Source organism: Lithobates pipiens, unplaced genomic scaffold (assembly GCF_037356315.1).
Source record: "Lithobates pipiens isolate NorthernLeopardFrog02 unplaced genomic scaffold, aLitPip1_a1.2 Scaffold_13, whole genome shotgun sequence".
Taxonomy (NCBI): domain Eukaryota; kingdom Metazoa; phylum Chordata; class Amphibia; order Anura; family Ranidae; genus Lithobates; species Lithobates pipiens.
In genome coordinates this window covers 424,297,096-424,316,614 of record NW_027507718.1, presented here as the reverse complement: position 1 = coordinate 424,316,614, position 19,519 = coordinate 424,297,096, and the positions used below count along the sequence as shown (strand labels likewise).

General features: G+C 42.7%; 1 protein-coding gene across 5 annotated transcripts in view; it reads left to right on the top strand.

Annotated features, from left to right (window-relative positions):
• Positions 1 to 508: 508 nt before the first annotated feature.
• The window catches only part of TBC1D1 (TBC1 domain family member 1), a 311,597-nt gene continuing 292,586 nt past the window's right edge, over positions 509 to 19,519 (top strand). For 4 of the 5 annotated variants that reach the window (XM_077477649.1, XM_077477648.1, XM_077477647.1 and 1 more), the window contains exons 1-2: positions 7,130 to 7,227; positions 13,131 to 13,625. In XM_077477649.1, coding sequence (XP_077333775.1) covers positions 13,206 to 13,625 — 420 coding nt within the window. In that variant the 5' untranslated portion in view covers positions 7,130 to 7,227; positions 13,131 to 13,205. Of the gene's footprint in view, positions 672 to 7,129; positions 7,228 to 13,130; positions 13,626 to 19,519 lie in introns of those variants that run through there. The other variant, XM_077477646.1, reaches the window with a different exon arrangement.

Sequence of the window (19,519 nt, the reverse complement as noted above, 5' to 3'; positions counted from 1 at the left end):
GCTATCTGCAACAAAGATTGTTAATTCCCTGCAATGTACAAAGATCACTCAGAGGGGATGTTACTCTTTAGGTATAGTTAGCAATAGCCACTTTAACTTTCTATGCTGAATATTTAAAAGAACATTTGGAAGGCTGTCGCTAATGACTTCTCATAAAGCAAATGCTAGTTACCCAACTGTCCCTCTTACTCCTACATTAGCCAGGCAACTAGCATTTTCAGGAGGAGCTTACAAAAGATGTCCCTCGTTAGTGTCAGGAAAGGTTTCAATATCTCCTCCATCTTCCGCCTTAAAATGAGCACAGCAATAGTTAAGTAACACATTTGTGTCTGCAAGTCGCACACATCCTCATCTGGCCCACACATATCCTCTCATGCACTTTACATGCTATGACTGTCATTCAGCTCCCCTGGCCTCCCTAATCCTTCCTGCCATATAGACACACACCCGGACCGCACTGATGCTTTGTATGTCTTTTTTTTTCTGTCCCTCCCCATCCCTGTCCCTCTCAGGCTGCTCTGAGCTTGTTGCTTTGCAGTGTAATTGTGGAAGGGGAGAAAAGAGATGTGTACTGCTTTTCTGGGGTCAGCTTGTGAGTTGGCATTACCTAGTCTGGCCTAAGGACCCTTGCAATGCCAGGCATCTTCATTTATCTAGAACTCTGCTGTCAGGTAGGTGCCCCTGGATTTGTATATCTTTATGGTGCAGCCTCTGCATTATATGCAATGCTTAGCTGTAATGCCAAGTCTGGACCTCTCCTGCAGGTACAGCCGGGGGGTGGGGGGGTGGGTGAGACACACAGGAGACTTCACACTGCAATTTGCTGCTAATTATTATACACAAGACTGCATGACACACATCCGACTTCACAATATTATTTAGGTTATGTATGTATAATCTTTCATTTGCAGAATGTGGATGTACAGAAAGGAGACTATATGTATATCATGTTAGTGATGTAAATATAAGATGATATTAGCTGATGTGATCAATAACAGCTTAATGCGCTTTCAGTGGGAAAGCTGCTGCAGACCCTATATCAGACCTTGCAGGCTCTGTTCTTTATTTTTGCTGTGTCGTGGTTTTGTCTATCAGGCAATATATTTTAGTATGCACTCAGCGGTGTCATAAATGTCTGTAGAGCTGATAGAATACACACTTTGTCTACGTCACTGCGTCCTATTGTGAGTGTTATTATTATTATTTATTACTGGTATTTATATAGTGCTGAAAAATTATGCAGCAGTTTTACATATAAAGTATATATTGTACATTTACATCAGGCCTTGCCCTCAAGGAGCTTACAATCTAAGGTTCCTAACTCTCATTCATACATACGCTATATTACCAAATGTATTGGGACACCTGCCTTTACACGCAGATGAACTTTAATGGCATCCCAGTCTTAGTTTGTAGGTTTAAATATTGAGTTGGCTCACCCTTTGCAGCTCTAAGAGCGTTAACTCTTCTGGGAAGGCTGTCCACGAAATCTAGGAGTGTGTCAATGGGAATGTTTGTCCATTCTTCCAAAAGCGCATTTGTGCGGCCAGGCACTGGTGTTGGACAATAAGACCTGGCTCACAGTCTCTGCTAATTCATCTCAAAGGTGTTCTATCGGGGTGCAGACCAGTCAAGTTCCTCCACCCCCAAACTCGCTCATCCCTGTCTTCATAGGCCTTGCTTAGTGCACTGGTCCAAATCATTTGGTGGAGGGGGGATTATGGTGTAGGGTTGTTATTCAGAGGTTGGGGTTGACCCCTTAGTTCCAGTGAAAAGAACTCCTAAGGTATCACAAGACATTTTGGACAATATCATGCTCCTAACTTTGTGAGAACAGTTTGGGGATTGCCCTTGCCTGTTCCAACATAACTGAGCACCAGTGCACAAACAAGGTGGGCCAATCTGGACAGGAGCCAATTAACCTACCAGCATGTCTTTGGAGCGTGGGAGAATTTTTTTTAAATAAAACAAAGAAAAGAAATCCCAAACAATCTTAAGTTCCCACTTACATCGGGGTCCCTGTCACTGTTCCCCTATACATTGGAGTCTACATCAGAGTACCCATCAGAAGCTCCCTTACATGAAGGTCTCCATCAGAGTCCCGCTCTACTCCAGGGTCCTCATCAAAGTGCATCCTTACATCAGAATTCACACTTACATCAGAGTTCCCATCAGAGTCCACCCTTAACTCACACACTTACAGCATGGCAAGGAGCCTGGAGAGTGCTGGGGCAAGCACATGATTGGTTGTCATGATGCTGGTGTCCCTAGCAATCACCAATGGCACAATGACAGTGCTGGAAACCTGGGGAGAGGGAATTTTGGATATTGGGGAGAAACAGACCATGGGCTGACCTAAAGACCTGTGTGTGGCACATAACCCAAGCTGACGGCCGGATAAAACCTTGCAACAAATTGTAGTTTGGAGACCCCTGCAGTAGAGTGAGGCAAGGCCAAAATTTCTGTCAGCTTTTTATTGTTATCTGTGTCTCTACTGGAGATTTCACTGCACCATCAATCCTACCAAAAAGGTTCTGAGGAGAAATCACTCTTATGCCACGTACACACGATCGGAATTCCGGCCAGAAAAAGACAGATGAGAGCTTTTCATCGGAAAACGTGACCGTGTGTATGCTCCATCGGAATTTAGCTGTCTGAATTTCTGCCAGCCAAAAATTGATAGCATGTTCTCAATTTTCCAGACGGAAAAACTTTCTATCAGTAATTCCGATCGTGTGTATGCAATTCCGACACGCCAAAAATCACGCATGCTCAGATTCAACTACGAGACAGAAGCTATTGGCTACTGGCTATTGCACTTCCTTTTTCTAGTCCCGTCGTACGTGTTGTAGGTCACTGCGTTATAAACGATTGGAATTTGATGTGGCCGTGTGTAGGCAAGACAGCTTGAGCCGAATTCTGTGGGGAAAACCATCAGAGCTTTTTCCGATGAGAATTCCGATCGTGTGTACGCGGCATAAGAGGGCAACAAACGGCAATAACATCCTACAGAGGAACTAACTGTTCCCCATACTATGCAAAAGATAAGTGTAAGCAACAGTTACACTTTAAAGCATAGGTTCACAGAAAAATGTAACCTCTGCTTTTTGGAACACTCCTCCCCCTTCATATTTGGCACCTTTCAGGGGGGTGCAGATACCTGTCTAAGACAGGTATTTGCAGCCACTTCCGGGTATAGGGGGAGTCCCACAGGAGTCTATGCCTCTTCCCGTCCTGCCGCGCTGTCTGCTGGGACACACACGACTTGCGTATGAGCAGTAGGGAACCGGGAAGTGAAGCCGCAAGGCTTCATTTCCTGATTCCCATAGGGAAGATGGCGGCGGGAGCATCCGAGGTCCGAGGGATGGTTCGGTCTCGGGTGCCGACATCACTGGACCCTGTGACAGGAAAGTGTCCTTATTTTAAAAGTCAGTAGCTGCAGTATTTGTAGCTGCTGACTTTTTAACGGGTCTCCCGTTTTAAGGCTACACTCATACCAGTGATTAGGGCTGGTGCAAATAGTAGCAGCAGGAATCAGGTGAGCGGGATCTGTATGATGACATCACGCTGGGAGGGGCCCGGTACCACCTTGCCTAGCTGACAGATCAACACTGTGTATGTATGCATGCTGTAAATAGATACTTGTACAGTGGGGAAAATAATCATTTGATCACCTACTGATTTTGTAAGTTTGCCCATTTACAAAGAAATTAAGGGTCTATAATTTTTGAAAATTGAAATGATAGAGACAGAATATCAACCCAAAATCCAGATAAAAAGCACATTATACAAATGTTATAAATTGAGTTGAAGTTCAGAGAGTATAACTATTTGATCCCCAAGCAAAACATGACTTAGTACTTGGTGGAGAAACCCTTGTTGGTAAGCACAGAGGTAAGACGTTTCTTGTAGTTGGTTACCAGGTTTGCACACATCTCAGGAGGGATTTTGGTCTAATCTTCTTTACAGATCTTCTCAAAATCCTTAAAGTTTCTTGGCTGTTGCTTGGCAACTCAATGTTTCAGCTCCCTCCATAAACTTTCTATAGGATTAAGGTCTGGAGACTGGCTAGGCCACCTTAATGTTCTTCTTCTGGAGCCACTTGTTTGTTGCCTTGGTATATTTTGGGTCATTGTCATGCTGGAAGACCCACCCATTTATTTATGAAAATAAATCTTGCAAAAACACATTGAGGTTTCCCCATGGTATTTTTTTAGCAGCAAAAGTAAGTCAAAAAGAGAGATTTTTCATAAAAATTGATTTTATTGACAAAAAACTTTGGGCATGGGCTACACAATACAAAAGTTTAAAACATGAGCTCCGGTTTACATAATACGAGACAACTTGGATTGGATAGCAGAATGAACAGTAAATGGTATCATGAAAAGTTTTTGTTATAGGGAATATGGATCAAAATATACTACCCACAAAATTGGTTATGGTTATACTTTCCGATGCTGGGAAAAACCCCAACCTCATTCAATATTTTACACTACATGGTCCCGTCCATTGGCCCGTCAATGCGGCAAAGTCGGCCTGTTTCCTTAGCAGAGAAACAGCCCTAAAGCATAACGTTTCCACATTCATGCTTGAATGTAGGGATGATGTTCTTATGCTGCATACACACAATCACAATTCTCATCAAAAAAGGCTTGGATGGTCTTTCCGACTGAATTCCGCTCAAGCTTGTGTTCTCTACACACAGCCATACCAAATTCCGACCGTCAAGAACGCGGTGACGTACAACACTACGACGAGCTGCGGAAATTAAGTTCAGTGCTTCCGAGCATTTGTTGGAATTGCCACAGACGGTCCGAATTTCTGATAGAAACTTTTTCCGTCTGAAAAATTGAGAACATGCGCCCAATCTTTTGCTGGCCGAAATTCCTCCAGCAAAAGTCCAATGGAGCATACACACAGTCCGATTTTCTGATGAAAAGCTCTCATCTGTCTTTTGCTGGATGAATTTCCGATCATGTGTACGTGGCATTGGGGTCATAGTCAACATTTTTCTTCCAAACACGGCGAGTCGAGGTAATGCCAAACAGCTCAATTTTGGTCTCATCTGACCACAGCACTTTCTCCCAATCCTTCTCTGAATCATTAAGATGTTCATTGGCAAACTTCAGAGGGGCCTGATTTTCGCCACTGTTTGTGTCTCTGTGCATTGTGAGTGTTACTCATTTAAATTTTTTTATTAAATGGTCACTGTCAATACTAAACTATTGGATCTTCTTCACATCTCTCTTTGAGCTTTTTTTGTGCAAGAGCTGCAGTATATGAAGATGTTACCTGAGTGCTGCTGACCTGTTGCCTGTGTGATTAAAAGTGCTTTCTTGATTATTTGAACCACTTCTGGACCCACCATAGTACATTTACTGTGGAAGGGCGGCCCATACAGACACAATAACATATCTGTACATTGGAAGTGATTTCCGGATTGGTGGTGCACTCCCCCATCTGCCTACTAGCCTGTGATTTGATACAGCGTGAGTTTGTCAGCAGATCCCAGCCAATGATTCATGGCCGGGACCTGCTGAGCGGCTGTGTCAAATCCCAGCCCAGAGCCCCGTGTTTACAAACAACACAGGGTTCTGACAGAGGAAACAATCACTTTGTTTCTTTTCCCTGCAAAGATAGGGAACAAATCGATCTGTAATGAAAAGTAGTGTATACTACACACATTAAACAGTTGTAAGCCCTTGTACACACGGTCGGACATTCCGATGGACAATGTCCGATAGGACCGTGTTGTCGGATAATCCGACAGTGTGTGGGCTCCATCGGACTGTTTCCATCAGAATATCCGACGGGCCAAGTTTTCCAGCTGGGCTATAAAATTTTCCGACAACATAATCCGATCGGACTTTGTCTGATCATGTGTAGAGAATTCCGATCGGACAAAGTGCCACGCATGCTCAGATCAAATTCCTAGACCAAAGCTATTGGCTACTAGCCTAAACGTAGTCCCGTCCTAACGAAATGACGTCATCACATTAAGTACGATCGGATTTTCCAACAATTTTGTCCGACTGTGTGTATGCAACAGTTTCGGACAAAATCCGTCGGACAAAGTCCGACAGATTTGGTTGTCAGAATGTCCGACCGTGTGTACAAGGGCTTAGGCACACGGTTAACCCCTTGATTACCCCAAGATGTTAACCTATTCTCAGTCAGTGTCATTTGCACAGTGACAGTGTATATTATTAGCACTGATCACTGTATTAGTGTCACTGATGATGTCAGCGTCAGTTCCCACAAAGTGTCAGTTAATGTCAGATTCTCCACTACACTATCACAGTCCCACTATAAGCCGCTGATCACAGCCATTACTAGTGTATAAAAAATAAATAAAAACTCCAGCATATATACCATAGCTTGTAGACGCTATAACTTTCACGCCAACCAAATAATATACTCGTATTGAATTTTTTTTTTCCCAAAGATACGTAGCAGAATATATTTTGGCCGAAATGTATGAAGAAATTAGATTTTCTTTTCATTTTTTTTTATTGGATATGTTTTATAGCAGAAAGTAAAAAGTTTTTTTTTTTGGGGGGGGGGGGTTAAAATGTTTGGTCTTTTTTTTTTGTTTATATAAAATAAAAACAGTAAACAAAAACTTTATTTAATAAAAAAATAAAAATCCCAGTGCGATTTGTGTGAAAAAAACGTATATGTTCGAAAAAAATTCCAGTGGGATTTGTGTGAAAAAAAATTATATCAATTTCATTTGAGTACAGTGTTGCATGACCGCACGATTGCCAGATAAAGCAGAGCAGTTCAAAATAGCAAAAAAAGGTTTGGTCATGAAGGGGGTAAAATCTTTCAGAGCTGTCTCTTTCTTCTCCAGTAGTACATGCAAACATTTGTACTAAAATAAAACCTAATATACAAAACACGTATATATGCATATTATTCATATTTTGGGTGCAATAAGAGAGAAAAATCTTTTAGTATAATTATAACACAACTTTTTCATGATTTTACAATGTTTTACTTCTGCCACCTGGCTCTATCAAGTATTGTATGCTAGAAAATGAGTTTGCCTTGGTGGTGTAAGTTATAAGAACATGTAACGCGATACAGTCTGAGCTGGGGACAGCAGTCACACCATTTCTGGATTAATAACCTTGACAGCAATGTGTGCAGGGGATGAGAAGCCACTGGGTCACCATACTCTGAAGACACACTTCCAGGGACCTCTCAGCTCCATTTCACAATAAGGTCAGACCTGTCCTATTTACAGCAGTGAACTAATGTATTTCATTTATTATACAGGCAGAATAGCTGGTAAATCTGTACTTGTGTTTACATAGTCATTGTGCATGGTTTTCCAATGCTAAAACAGATCACCATTATGAAAACTTAGACATAAATTATTTCTGCTACATGTGTTCTGCAGCTCCTGGAATTAGTTCAGCCGGTTGCATATTATGAATAATAAGTGATTTGTAACCTTTCGTGATATTTTCTTTCAACAGAAATTTTATATCTTGGGGATAATTTAGCAATGTACTGTATATAGGAGAGTTCTTCAAAAAGTTTCCGCACTTTTTCAAACTCTTTTAAATATAAAAAAAAGTGCAGAAACTTTTTGAAGACCTCTCATAATTTCACTTTAGCCTTGTGGAAAGAACTTTATTTCTCTGTATTGCAGCTAATGGTAGCTGGGACTTATTCCAAATCTTCCAATCAAAAAGGTATGGCTTTTTACAGTCATCTCTTATGAAAAGAAATAAACACATGATCTTTCCATGCAGGATGAATGGGGGGTTGACAATTCTTCTTGTAAGAAAGGCTCATATGTTTATTTTTTCTTATGAGATATGACTGCAAAAAGCCATACCAATGCACAAAATAATCTTTTGATTGAAATATTTGGAATTGTTATTATACCTTGCAAATTACAAAGTATCAGCCTAATAGTATGCTGTGTATTACATGTAGAATTGTATTGTGTGTACTGCTTTGGAGCCATCTTTTCACATAAACATTAGATCAAATTTTATATTAAGAAAAGCCCTGCTACTTGCATGTAATATATATATATATTGTGGCAGCACGCAGGTAAAATCACCTGGTTGTATTCAGGATGGGAAATATGTGTGTCCTAGATTCAGGCTGTATGCAGACTTTTACAATTAGAGGGGAAGAGTTAATGAGCCCAGCTGTAGTAAGTGGGCTCATTAAGACCTCTACAAAAAACCCCAGCATGCATAGGGAGATGCTCCATCCTGGAACCAGTTTTGTGTGTATAGACTGGGGAGTCTGAGATCTGTTCTGTGCGGTGAGTTAACGCCTGTGTGGCAAACCCCTACAATATAGACAGGGACTGGGGCAGCACAAGGCTGCACCCAGTTGTTAGACAGGGAGTCTACGTGTGTAGTTAGAGGTCAAGCTGACCAGGATTTATTTTCTTGTTTTATTTTGTTTGGCTGTTGTATGTATCACTGCATGTAGCCTAAATAAACTGGACCTTTTGTTTTTTGCACCTACACCGCTGTCTGCTGTGCCTGACTTTGTGTTGTGAACCCATCCAGGGGGTCACACACACCCGCTACCGAGCGAACCCCCTCACAGTTGGTGGAGAATTTTGGCAGTTTTTTTTTTTTTTTTTTGTTAAGGCCAGCATGGAGGAGATACTGAGACAGCTGGCTCTAGCAAATGCAAACCAGCAGCAAACAAATGCAGCTTTACAAAAGAGCCTTGCAGCTCAACAACAGAGCCTTGCCGCCCAGCAGCAGGCAAATGCAAATCAGCAGCAGACAAATGCAACTTTGCAGCAGAGTTTGGAAGCTCAGCAACAAGCCCAGCAGCGATCTGAAGCCCGCTTCATAGACCTGTTGCAGAAGCAAGAGCAGAATTTTCAACAGCAAATAGAGACATTGATACAGCAACGTCCACAGACCAATGAAGCAAGTGGGTACAATAATACCGCAACCTTTGGTGTGAGCCGTTTACTGACAAAAATGACTGGAGAGGATGATCCGGAGGTGTTTTTGACCACATTTGAAAGGACTGCTGAAAGGGAAAAGTGGCCTAAGGAGCAATGGGCTGGACTGGTGGCCCCTCTGTTAACTGGGGAATCGCAGAAAGCTTATTATGACCTAGAGCCTGACCAAGCAAAAGACTATGTGGTGCTAAAAGCAGAAATATTGGCACGGCTGGGTGTCACCCTGGCAGTCCGGGCTCAGCGTGTGCATAACTGGACTTTTCAGGTTGGAAAACCTCCCAGGTCTCAAATGTATGATCTCATTCACCTGAGCAGGAAGTGGCTGCAGCCAGAGATTTTGACCGCACCAAACATTGTGGAACGTGTGGTTATGGATCGTTTCCTGAGAGCTCTTCCTACTGCCATCCAAAAATGGGTAAGCCATGGAGACCCAGAAAATGCAGATAAACTTGTGGATCTGGTTGAGAGGTACTTGGCTACAGAGAACTTGACCACCTCTTCCAGGGACTCACGGACTTTCCCCCCTAAGACCAGATCATCCCCAGTGGCGGATAAGATGACTCCAAGGGGTGAGGGTGGAGAGAGTGAGAGGGTGGGAGTTCTACCTAAGGTCTGGCGGGAGCAGCCCAGGAAGCCCATGCTGCAAGAGGCAGCGAAAAAAATTATTTGCTACCGCTGCCGGCAAGAGGGACATATTGCAGCCAATTGCCCAGTTGTGGATGAGCCTATGCAATGTGACTTTATAAGGGAGAGACGTCAGTCGCTGTTTGCGACAGTTGCATGCACTGCCATTCGGGGACCTGAGAAACATTTATGTAAAATGTGTATTAATGGTAGACCTGTTGATGTGTTGCTAGATTCAGGTAGCCTGGTAACATTGATAAAAGCTGAATTAGTTACTACAGAGGTCTCTGGGAAGAACAGGGTGGCTGTTATTTGTGTGCATGGGGACACCCGAGAGTATCCTGTAACTTCAGTGTTTTTTGAGACCCCCAAAGGTAACCTCTCTCATCAGGTGGGGCTAGTGTCTCAGTTACCACATGATGCTATTGTGGGAAGGGATTTTCCAAAATTCTGGGAACTCTGGGATTGTCCTGAGGCCCCCATTGGTGCCCCTATAAACCAGGAAGATGACCAGAATTCCTCTGGGAGTGGTGAGGACTCTCCTGAATTTCCCTTGTCGGTATTGGCGGGGGAAACTCGAGAAACTGGGGAGGAGCCAACATCCTCAGATGAAAACATGCCGTCTGTGGAGTTTTCGGATCTTGAGGTTCACAGGGAAAATTTTGCCACAGAACAGTTAAAAGACCCCACCCTAATAAAGGCACGGGAAAATGTGGTGAAAATAGATGGCGAGTTAGTGAACCCAGATAAGACTTGCCCTTATCCTTACTTCACTATGGAAAGGGACCTGCTGTATCGAGTGGCTCAAAGGGCAGAAGAAACCATTGAGCAACTTGTAGTGCCCAAACCTTACAGGAAGTTGGTGTTAGAATTGGCTCATGGGCACATTCTGGGAGGTCATCTGGGGACAGAGAAAACCAGAGAGAGGGTATTGCAGAGATTCTATTGGCCTGGGGTCATGAAGGAAATAGAAAATTATTGTTCCTCCTGCCCTGTGTGTCAGAAGTCGGCACCTATGCCACATTTCCGTAACCCACTGGTACCTCTTCCTATCATTGAGGTCCCCTTTGAGAGGATCGCAATGGATTTGGTAGGTCCGATAATGAAGTCTGCTAGGGGGCATCAGTACATTTTGGTTATATTGGACTATGCCACCCGTTATCCGGAAGCAATTCCTCTCCGAAATACCTCGGCCAAAACCATAGCCAAAGAGCTATCCCTTGTTTTTAGCCGCGTGGGTATTTGTAAGGAACTGCTTACGGACCAAGGTACACCCTTTATGTCCCGGGTTATGAAAGAATTATGCAAGTTGTACAAAGTGAAGCAATTGCGTACATCTGTGTATCACCCCCAAACAGATGGGTTGGTTGAAAGATTCAACAAAACCCTAAAACAAATGTTAAAGAAGGTGGTGGATAGAGATGGAAAGAATTGGGATTGTCTAATACCCTATCTGATGTTTGCCATTAGGGAGGTACCCCAATCCTCTACGGGTTTCTCACCCTTCGAGTTGCTCTATGGGAGACACCCAAGAGGGCTGCTGGATATCGCCAAGGAAACTTGGGAAAATGAGAGTTCTCCTCACAGGAGTGTGATTGAGCATGTCGCCCTGATGCAAGATAGAATTGCACAGGTAATGCCAATTGTAAAGGAACATTTAACCCAAGCGCAGTTAGCACAGCAGAGAGTGTACAACCGTGGGGCCAAGACACGTACTTTTTCCCCGGGGGATAGGGTCTTGGTGCTAGTCCCTACGGTTGAAAGCAAATTTCTGGCCAAATGGCAAGGTCCATATGAAGTAATTGAAAAAATTAGTGAGGTGAACTACAGGGTTAGACAGCCAGGAAGGCGAAAGCCGGAGCAGATCTATCACGTCAATCTGCTGAAAGCCTGGAGGGATAGGGAATCCCTAGTCGCAGAGACTTTGTCACAAGTACAGCCTGATTGCTTAGTTCCTGAGGTTGGAATAGCAGACACCTTATCGAAACCCCAACAACAGGAGGTTAAAGAGTTTGTACTTCGTAACAAAGAGATTTTCTCTGAGCTTCCGGGACAAACATCTGGCGTAGAGCATGACATTATCACCCCGCCAGGAGAAAGGGTAAAACTAAAACCTTATAGAATACCAGAGGCCCGACGGGAGGCAATACGTGGGGAGGTTCAAAGGATGCTGGAATTGGGTGTGATAGAGGAGTCCCAGAGTGACTGGTCCAGTCCTATTGTACTAGTGCCCAAACCTGATGGGAGCTGGCGGTTTTGTAACGATTTTAGACAATTAAATAAAGTTACAAAATTTGACACCTACCCCATGCCACGTATAGATGAGTTGGTTGACCGGCTGGGAACAGCCCGATATATGACAACTCTTGATCTCACCAAAGGGTATTGGCAAATTCCCCTGGCCAAGTCGGCCAAGGAGAAAACTGCGTTTGTAACCCCAGATGGGGCATTCCAATATAAGAGAATGCCGTTTGGGTTACAGAATGCACCGGCAACATTCCAGCGGAAAATGGATAAGATTCTGAGGCCCCATCATAAATATGCTGCAGCTTACCTGGATGATGTGATTATCCATAGCACAGACTGGGTCTCACATTTGCCAAAAGTACAAGCAGTCCTAGACTCCATCCGGGAAGCTGGGTTTACGGCCAATCCAAAGAAGTGTACCATTGGACAGGAGGAGGCCAAATATCTTGGGTACACTATTGGGAGGGGGGTGATAAAACCCCAAGTCAATAAAGTCGAGGCCATACAGAGTTGGCCACGTCCCAACAGCAAGAAACAGGTACGAGCCTTTCTGGGAATCGCTGGCTATTATCGACGATTCATTCCCCATTTTGCTTCTCAGGCTGTGCCCCTCACCAACCTGACAAAAGGGAAAGAGTCGGTTATGGTTAAATCATCTTCATCTGTGTGTATATATATATATATATATATATATATATATATATATATATATAGTAAGCCCAGCGATGGCGTCATCCACCCCCTGATGAAGCAAGAAAATGTCACCAGCACACCATAGATCTCCAGAATGGGTCCAAAGCTTTATTCAGCCATTATGTTATTACAGAAGAAGCAACGTTTTGGAGCCATGCAGGATCTCTTCATCAGGTTGCATGTCTGATGAAGGGGTCCTTTAAGGCTCCAAAACATTGCTTCTGCTATAATAATGTAATGGCTGAACATAGCTTTGGACCCATTCTGGAGATCTATGGTGTGCTGGTGACATTCTCTCACTTCATCAGGGGAGGATGACGCCATCACTGGGCTTAGTAATGGTGTAGCATTTTGCTAGAGGATTCTGGTACAGAGAGCTGGCCACTAAAATCGCCAATAGATATAGAAAATAAAACTCTTGAGAAATTTTGACGTCAACCATTCAATAGAAAAATAATATCCATTTGGAATGGACATATCAATTAAAGATTATTTTTAGCAAAAAAGTCAAAACAATATTCCTTCTATGGCCAGAATTCCCGTTAAATTATATAAATTTAGTCTACCATTGAAGTCTGTAATAATTCTTGATCTGTTATTTTCCACAAAGGTGTCAACATAAAGGAAATGAAAGAACAGACAAGGAAACCACAAGCATTGGAAAGGTGAATTGTACAAATCTACAATGGATCCAATATCATTTATTGCGCCCATGCAGCCATCATCCAATGATGATGTCCTTGAGTACAACCTTCAGCTCATTGGCTCTTTGACTCTACATGCCTTCACTACAATGCCTATGTTACCTTGGGTGGTGGCAGAGATCAAGAGAAAGAGCCTATCAAGATCCAAAGACCGGCAGTCTGTCCGACCTGTTCGGCTATATGTATCGGCCTTGTGTATCTGCTGTGAGCCAGATCCAGGAGAGAGCCACCAATGGGATCCTTTAATTTGCTCAAGTATTTTTGAGTACAAGCCGCAGTCTCTCCAGAAACTGATACATAATAGCCAGGACCCCAGTTATTTTGCTTGTCTTCTAAAAGAAGAGGATAAGACACCTCAACGAAGCACATGCTATGTCTTCCGTTCTGCTGCCCAGTCCAAAGTAAGTGAACCCAGTGTGATACAGCACTTATTAACTATACTAAATTCAAATAGGTCATTTTTTTTATGATAGGAATACTGCATGGATAATCAATTCATGATTCTATTTGTGTATCCCATCATCAAGGCATCTCCTACATGTGTTTTAATAAGAAATATTATGAGCAACAAATTTTACTTCTGATGTACAGTTCTGTATATTGCTGGCTTTTATTTCTTTATTGTTATGAGTCTGGAATAAGTTCATCTAGCAGTCTGATAAATCTACCATTTTATATTGTTGTTTGAGTAAATACATCAGTTTAATTACTGTTAAATATAGCGTTCATGAGAAATGCTAGCTTGAACCACTTGACAACCAAGCCTTTTCTGTTATTTTTTGTTTACACGTTTAAATCAGTATTTTTTGCTAGAAACTTAGTCATAAACCCCCAAACATTATATATTTTTTTAGCTGATGCCCTAGGGAATAAAATGGCAATTGTTCCAATTTTCTATGTCACGCGGTATTTGCACAGCGGTTTTTAAAACACAATTGCTTTTGAAAGAATGCACTGTAATGAATAAAAAATAAAAAATAAATTGTAAAATATGAAAGATGATGTTATGCAGAGCAAATAAATACCTAACATGTCCTGCCACTTCTGAAAATGTTCCAGCATTTATATAGAATTTGTCTATCAACTTTCATCTAATATAAATGAAAAAAAGTGTGTTTGTCCACCAAATTAAACAAGAACATCATAATGGAGTCTAGCATGTATCCTGGTCTGGGGACCCTGATAGGTTTTACACTTTCAGTAGATCAACCACATTAATGTGGTTACTTTTTCAAGGGATAGCTCTCACCGGTAACAATATCACCATACCTCCCAACTTTAGAATTTGAGAATGAGGGACACTTCAGGGAGGCAAACAGTGAGTTTCACTAAACTGTTAACAATGAGAGGAGCTTAAAGCGGAGGTCCACCCTAAAATGGACCTCCGCTCATCGGAATCCCCCCCCCTCCGGCGCCACAATCGGCACCTTTCAGGGGGGAGGGGGGTGCAGTTACCTGGATAATCCAGGTAACTGCACCCACTTCCGGGCTAGCTCTCTGCGGAAAGGGGCGTACGTTACGCCCCTTTCCGCAAGTGCCCGCCCCCTTCAGCAAGTGCCCCGCTGCCTGCTGGGAAACACACAGCTCCCAGAGGCAGCGGGGACCGTCCGGATTGCGCCGCGCGGCTCGCGCATGCGCAGTAGGGAACCGGGAAATGAAGCCGAAAGGCTCCATTTCCTGATTCCCATACCCAAGATGGCGGCGGCAGGACCCGATAGACGAGCGAGCGATCGGCTTCGGGTGCCGACATCGCGGGCGCGCTGGACAGGTAAGTGTCACTATTTAAAAGTCAGCAGCTGCAGTATTTGTAGCTGCTGGCTTTTAAAAAAAAAAAAAAAAACGCGGAGTCCCGGTGGACTCCCGCTTTAAAAAGCTTGGTTAAACAAAACCCAGGCCCCCTTGTACCTATAAAATATGCTTTGATTGCTGTGCAACAATCGACTGTCTCACAGACACACATAAACCACAGCACAATCTTGAAAACAGAATGAAATGTTCCCATTACATATTCTTTTGTGCATATTGAAATGGACAGTGAGCTAACACTTTGCCTACTATAAAGAAGATATTCATTAAAATCACCAGAGTCTGCTTGTTCAGAAGTATGAAATGTACAATATAGTGTATATAGTGTAAGGAAAAGTTCAGGGGTCAGGGGTGTGCAGTGCACAAAGTGCACCAGTCAGTGTCTACAGGGGTCCGGAGAAAAGCACAGTATGCAGGAGACATGGGTGTAATGCATAGTAGAGGTTGGGAGGAGTATATAACAAAAAAAAAAATGTAGATGTCAGGGGTGTGTAATGCACAGTGTAGGGGTCAGGAGAGTGCAAAATCCTCCTCCCTCCTCCAAACAATACTCTCCCCCATTTTACCCTTTCAGAACAAATCTCTATTCACCCCTTCAAATAAATATAGTACTAATCTGTATGCTCCACCCTACAAGTACAGATGTATGCCCACTTCAACCCCCCTCCCAACATAAATCCTCTTCCCTTGCCCCAAAGGAAATCATCTTATCACTCCAATCCCTCTTACCAGCACACATTTTCTCCTTAAAATCCTCCTCCCAGCACACATTCTCTTCCCCCTTCTAGCACAAATGCTCCCCCCAAATACAGCCTCTTTTTCCCCTAACCCTCCCTCCAAGGACAAATATTCTCCAGCACACATTCTCCTCCATTCTCAAAATTCTCCTCCCAGCACAATTCCCCCCCCCCCCCCTTATTCCCCATTCCTTATTCTCCCCCTTGCTGTGAGTGACAGGTGATTTACATATCTCATGCATGAGCCTGAGAAAGACATGCTGTGTACTTCAGATACCCTCCTCCTTCCTTCTCCAGCTCTCTCAGGATTGGCTGCTCCACACCTCAACATGATTGGGCATGCTGATGTTATGTGGTGACATTTCTGGGTTTTGAATGGATGTTGGTGATCATAGCAGAAGTTCAGTGTAAGAAATACACAGGAGAAAATGCATGTTGATAAGGGGAGTGTAGAGGTTGGTGGGGAGTCTACTGACATCACGACTCCACCCACCCACAGAATCTGCAGTTTTTCGGGTCTTATAGCAGACAGAGGGGAGACACTTTACAGATAAGTATACATGCAGGAGGCATGTATATCCTTCTAGATAACCACTATGGCAGTTGTTTAGAAAGGATGAGAGTGTTTTTACATTCACTTTAACTTGCCCTCTGACCCCCCTACCAGAACAAAGCCTTTCTTCCTCCTCTCCAATTCCTCCTCTCAGAACAAATTCTCTCCCCATGCTACCAAAGCCTCTCCTACAAATATACCTTCTACCACAAATCCCCCCAAATCATACTCCCAGCACAAATCTCCCTCATCCCTCTTCTAGCACAAGTCCTTAAATCCTCCTTTACAGCACATATCCTCTTCCCCCCATACCCCCTATCCCCAGCACAAATCTTCTCTCCCCCACAAATTCCTTTTTCTAATACAAATCCTCTGACCTAATCCCCTCCCAGCACAAATCCTATCCCAGTTCTAGCACAAATCCCAACCCTCCAATCCCCCATCCCAGCACAAATCTTCTTTGCACTTTGGTAATTAACATTATAGTAATGATTGATAACTGAAAAGATTGCAGCCCTTGTCAACCGGATAAGATGCAGGGTCTCATTTATTTTAAAGTTTACAGCAGCGGTGACAGCTCAGTGCTGGAGGGCATTGTTTTAAATGTCTGCCATAATAGTGCTAGTATGCAATGCTTGTTTGTGCTGTATACTAGCACATTATGGTATAACACTGCAGGGGGAGCTATTTAAATAAATAATAAAAAAAAGGTAGTTTACTACTACTTAAAAAATATAATAAAAGGGAGAACTTTTTTGTTAGTTTTGGACAGAGTGGAGAAGGATTAGAACACCTGTCAGTTGTTATTGATGTCTGTGCCCCCGTTAAGGAGATTCACCCTCTATTTGTCCTGTTTATCATTATCATTGAAAGTAAAAGAAAATCTCAAATTTTGGGTTGACTCCATAAAAATAATAGAGGGGAAATCTTCCAATGCGGATACTAGTTTTTAGGATTTCCCTTAATTTCCCTTAATTTCCAGGGATTTCCTCTCACTTCCTGCCTGGCTATAGGACAGGAAGTGAAGGGAAATCTCTCTAAAGCCCCATACACACTATCAGATTTTCTGCTGAGTTTTTCCTTAAGATTTACCAAAACCATATAATATGAGGTCAAACCTTAGGAGTTTCAATGTGTATGCAATCAGGCAGGCCCTTCTACTACATGGTTTTGGTAAATCTGAAGGAAAAACTCAGCAGAAAATCTGATAGTGTGTATGGGGCTTTATGTAACCCTCCCCTTACTCTATCCAAAATGGAAAAAAAAGTTTTGTCTATAGTTCTAATTTAAAGAGGAGCTCCAAGTCCCCCCCCCCCCCCCCAATAAAAGTCAGCAGCTACAAATACTGTAGCTGCTGACTTTTACCTTAGGTTCAAACTCGTGCGCCCGTGTTGCATTTCTGCAAAAATGTCTTTTTGACCATGCGATTTACCTGTAGTTCCCACACCAGTGCGATTTTAAATGCGTGGGGGTGCCATTCAGAATGAATGCCAGCCCTGTGCGTTTTCGCAGAGCAGTGCATTTTCACTGCAGGTGGTTGGTTGCAGGTACAGGAATCTATGGGATTCCCGCATCTGCAGCCACGCGCAGAGATGTGAACATAGGGTAAATATAAGGACACTTACCTGCCTGAACCGATTCTCCAATTGGCCTTGTGGCCACTGCGATCTGAGCAGAAAGTGGGAGAGGGTACCTATCGAAACCAGGTACCCGCTCCCCCCCAATCAGAATATGTGAGGGCTGGGTGAAATGCTCATGACATTTGTCCAGACAATTTTTTATAATTTGATCTCATTAATAGGAGAATGAAACACAGAATAGGATCAGCCATGATCACTTACTTTGTCAAGAGAGAGATGCTGAGACCCCCTTACTTTTCTGCTGTACAAATGGAAGAAGCAAAGATCTTCTGATCTTCTAATGTGGAATGAATATGAATATGAAAAGTGACAGCGATTTGGAAACACTTCATACTGCTCTGCAATGCGGAGATCTTGTGCCAAGCTTACATATGACAGATTTGTTGTTTTCATTCATAAGTGATATGACAGAAATTGGCGTCATTGATCTCTATAATCAATCACGTAATTACCTTTTGTAATGAGGATTGTTGTTTTCAGTTCTAAGTGATATAACAACCACTGGTGCTATTGATCTTTATAATCAATACTGTTTTTAGAGGCCTCTTGTAGCTAACTTGTTTTACATAATATGATTGCTCGTTGGAGGGGTCGATCAAAGGGGGTATAGGCAGGCCTATCAATGTTTACTTTATGATATCAATGGAAAGTTTTCAGAGGATGAACTCAACTATTTGTTCCAGCAGCATCAGACACTTGTGCTATCCTTTCATCGGACATTAAGGGATAATACCCAGTGTTTGTTTGGGATGTAGTTAAAAATAAGGCAGAAGAATCCAGCGGGATACCAGAGGCCTATCAGATCACACATTAGAGGACGGCAGCAGACAGATTACAACATCAACAGAAAAATCAATTGTCAGCAACACAACATCAATACCAATGTCCAAATCCATCCGTGTGCCATCGTTTACCCTGATGTTACCAGGCAGGATTATAATTCTGAATGGAAAAGTTATTGATGATTTTGTTTGATTTTAAAGGATTTATATTGGTAACATTCATGTTAGCTAAGTGAATAATAGGTAGAATAAGCTAAAATGATGTCTAAATACAATAACTCCTTCAGTTTAAAATAGTAAAAAAAGAATTAATGGTTTATGATAGAATACTTTGTTACCCTAATTATTATTATTATTTTTTTTGCAATACTCCTGACAAAACTTTTTTTTTTTGGGCAGAGTTAAGCCTCATACACATGAACGGACTTTGTACAAACTTTCCCGTGTATTTCTGTACAAAGGGCATTGCCCATAAACTTCTTAAGCATACACACGATCTGACTTTTTCAGCCAACTTTCACCAAATCACGTGTTTTTTCTTTACCGCCACCTTTGGTCAACTTCTGTATTGTTGTCTGATCTTTTGCATTGGTTCTGAGCATGCCTGTTTGTAAAGTCTGATGGTTTTCTGTACACACGATTGGACTTTGCACCAACGGACTTATGTTGTCGAAAAGTTTGTCCGTTCTCACAGCCAACAAAAGTCTGATGAAAACCAAAAAAGTTTGTCCAATGGAGCGTATACAAGGTTGGATGTTGCCTTAACCACCTTCAGAC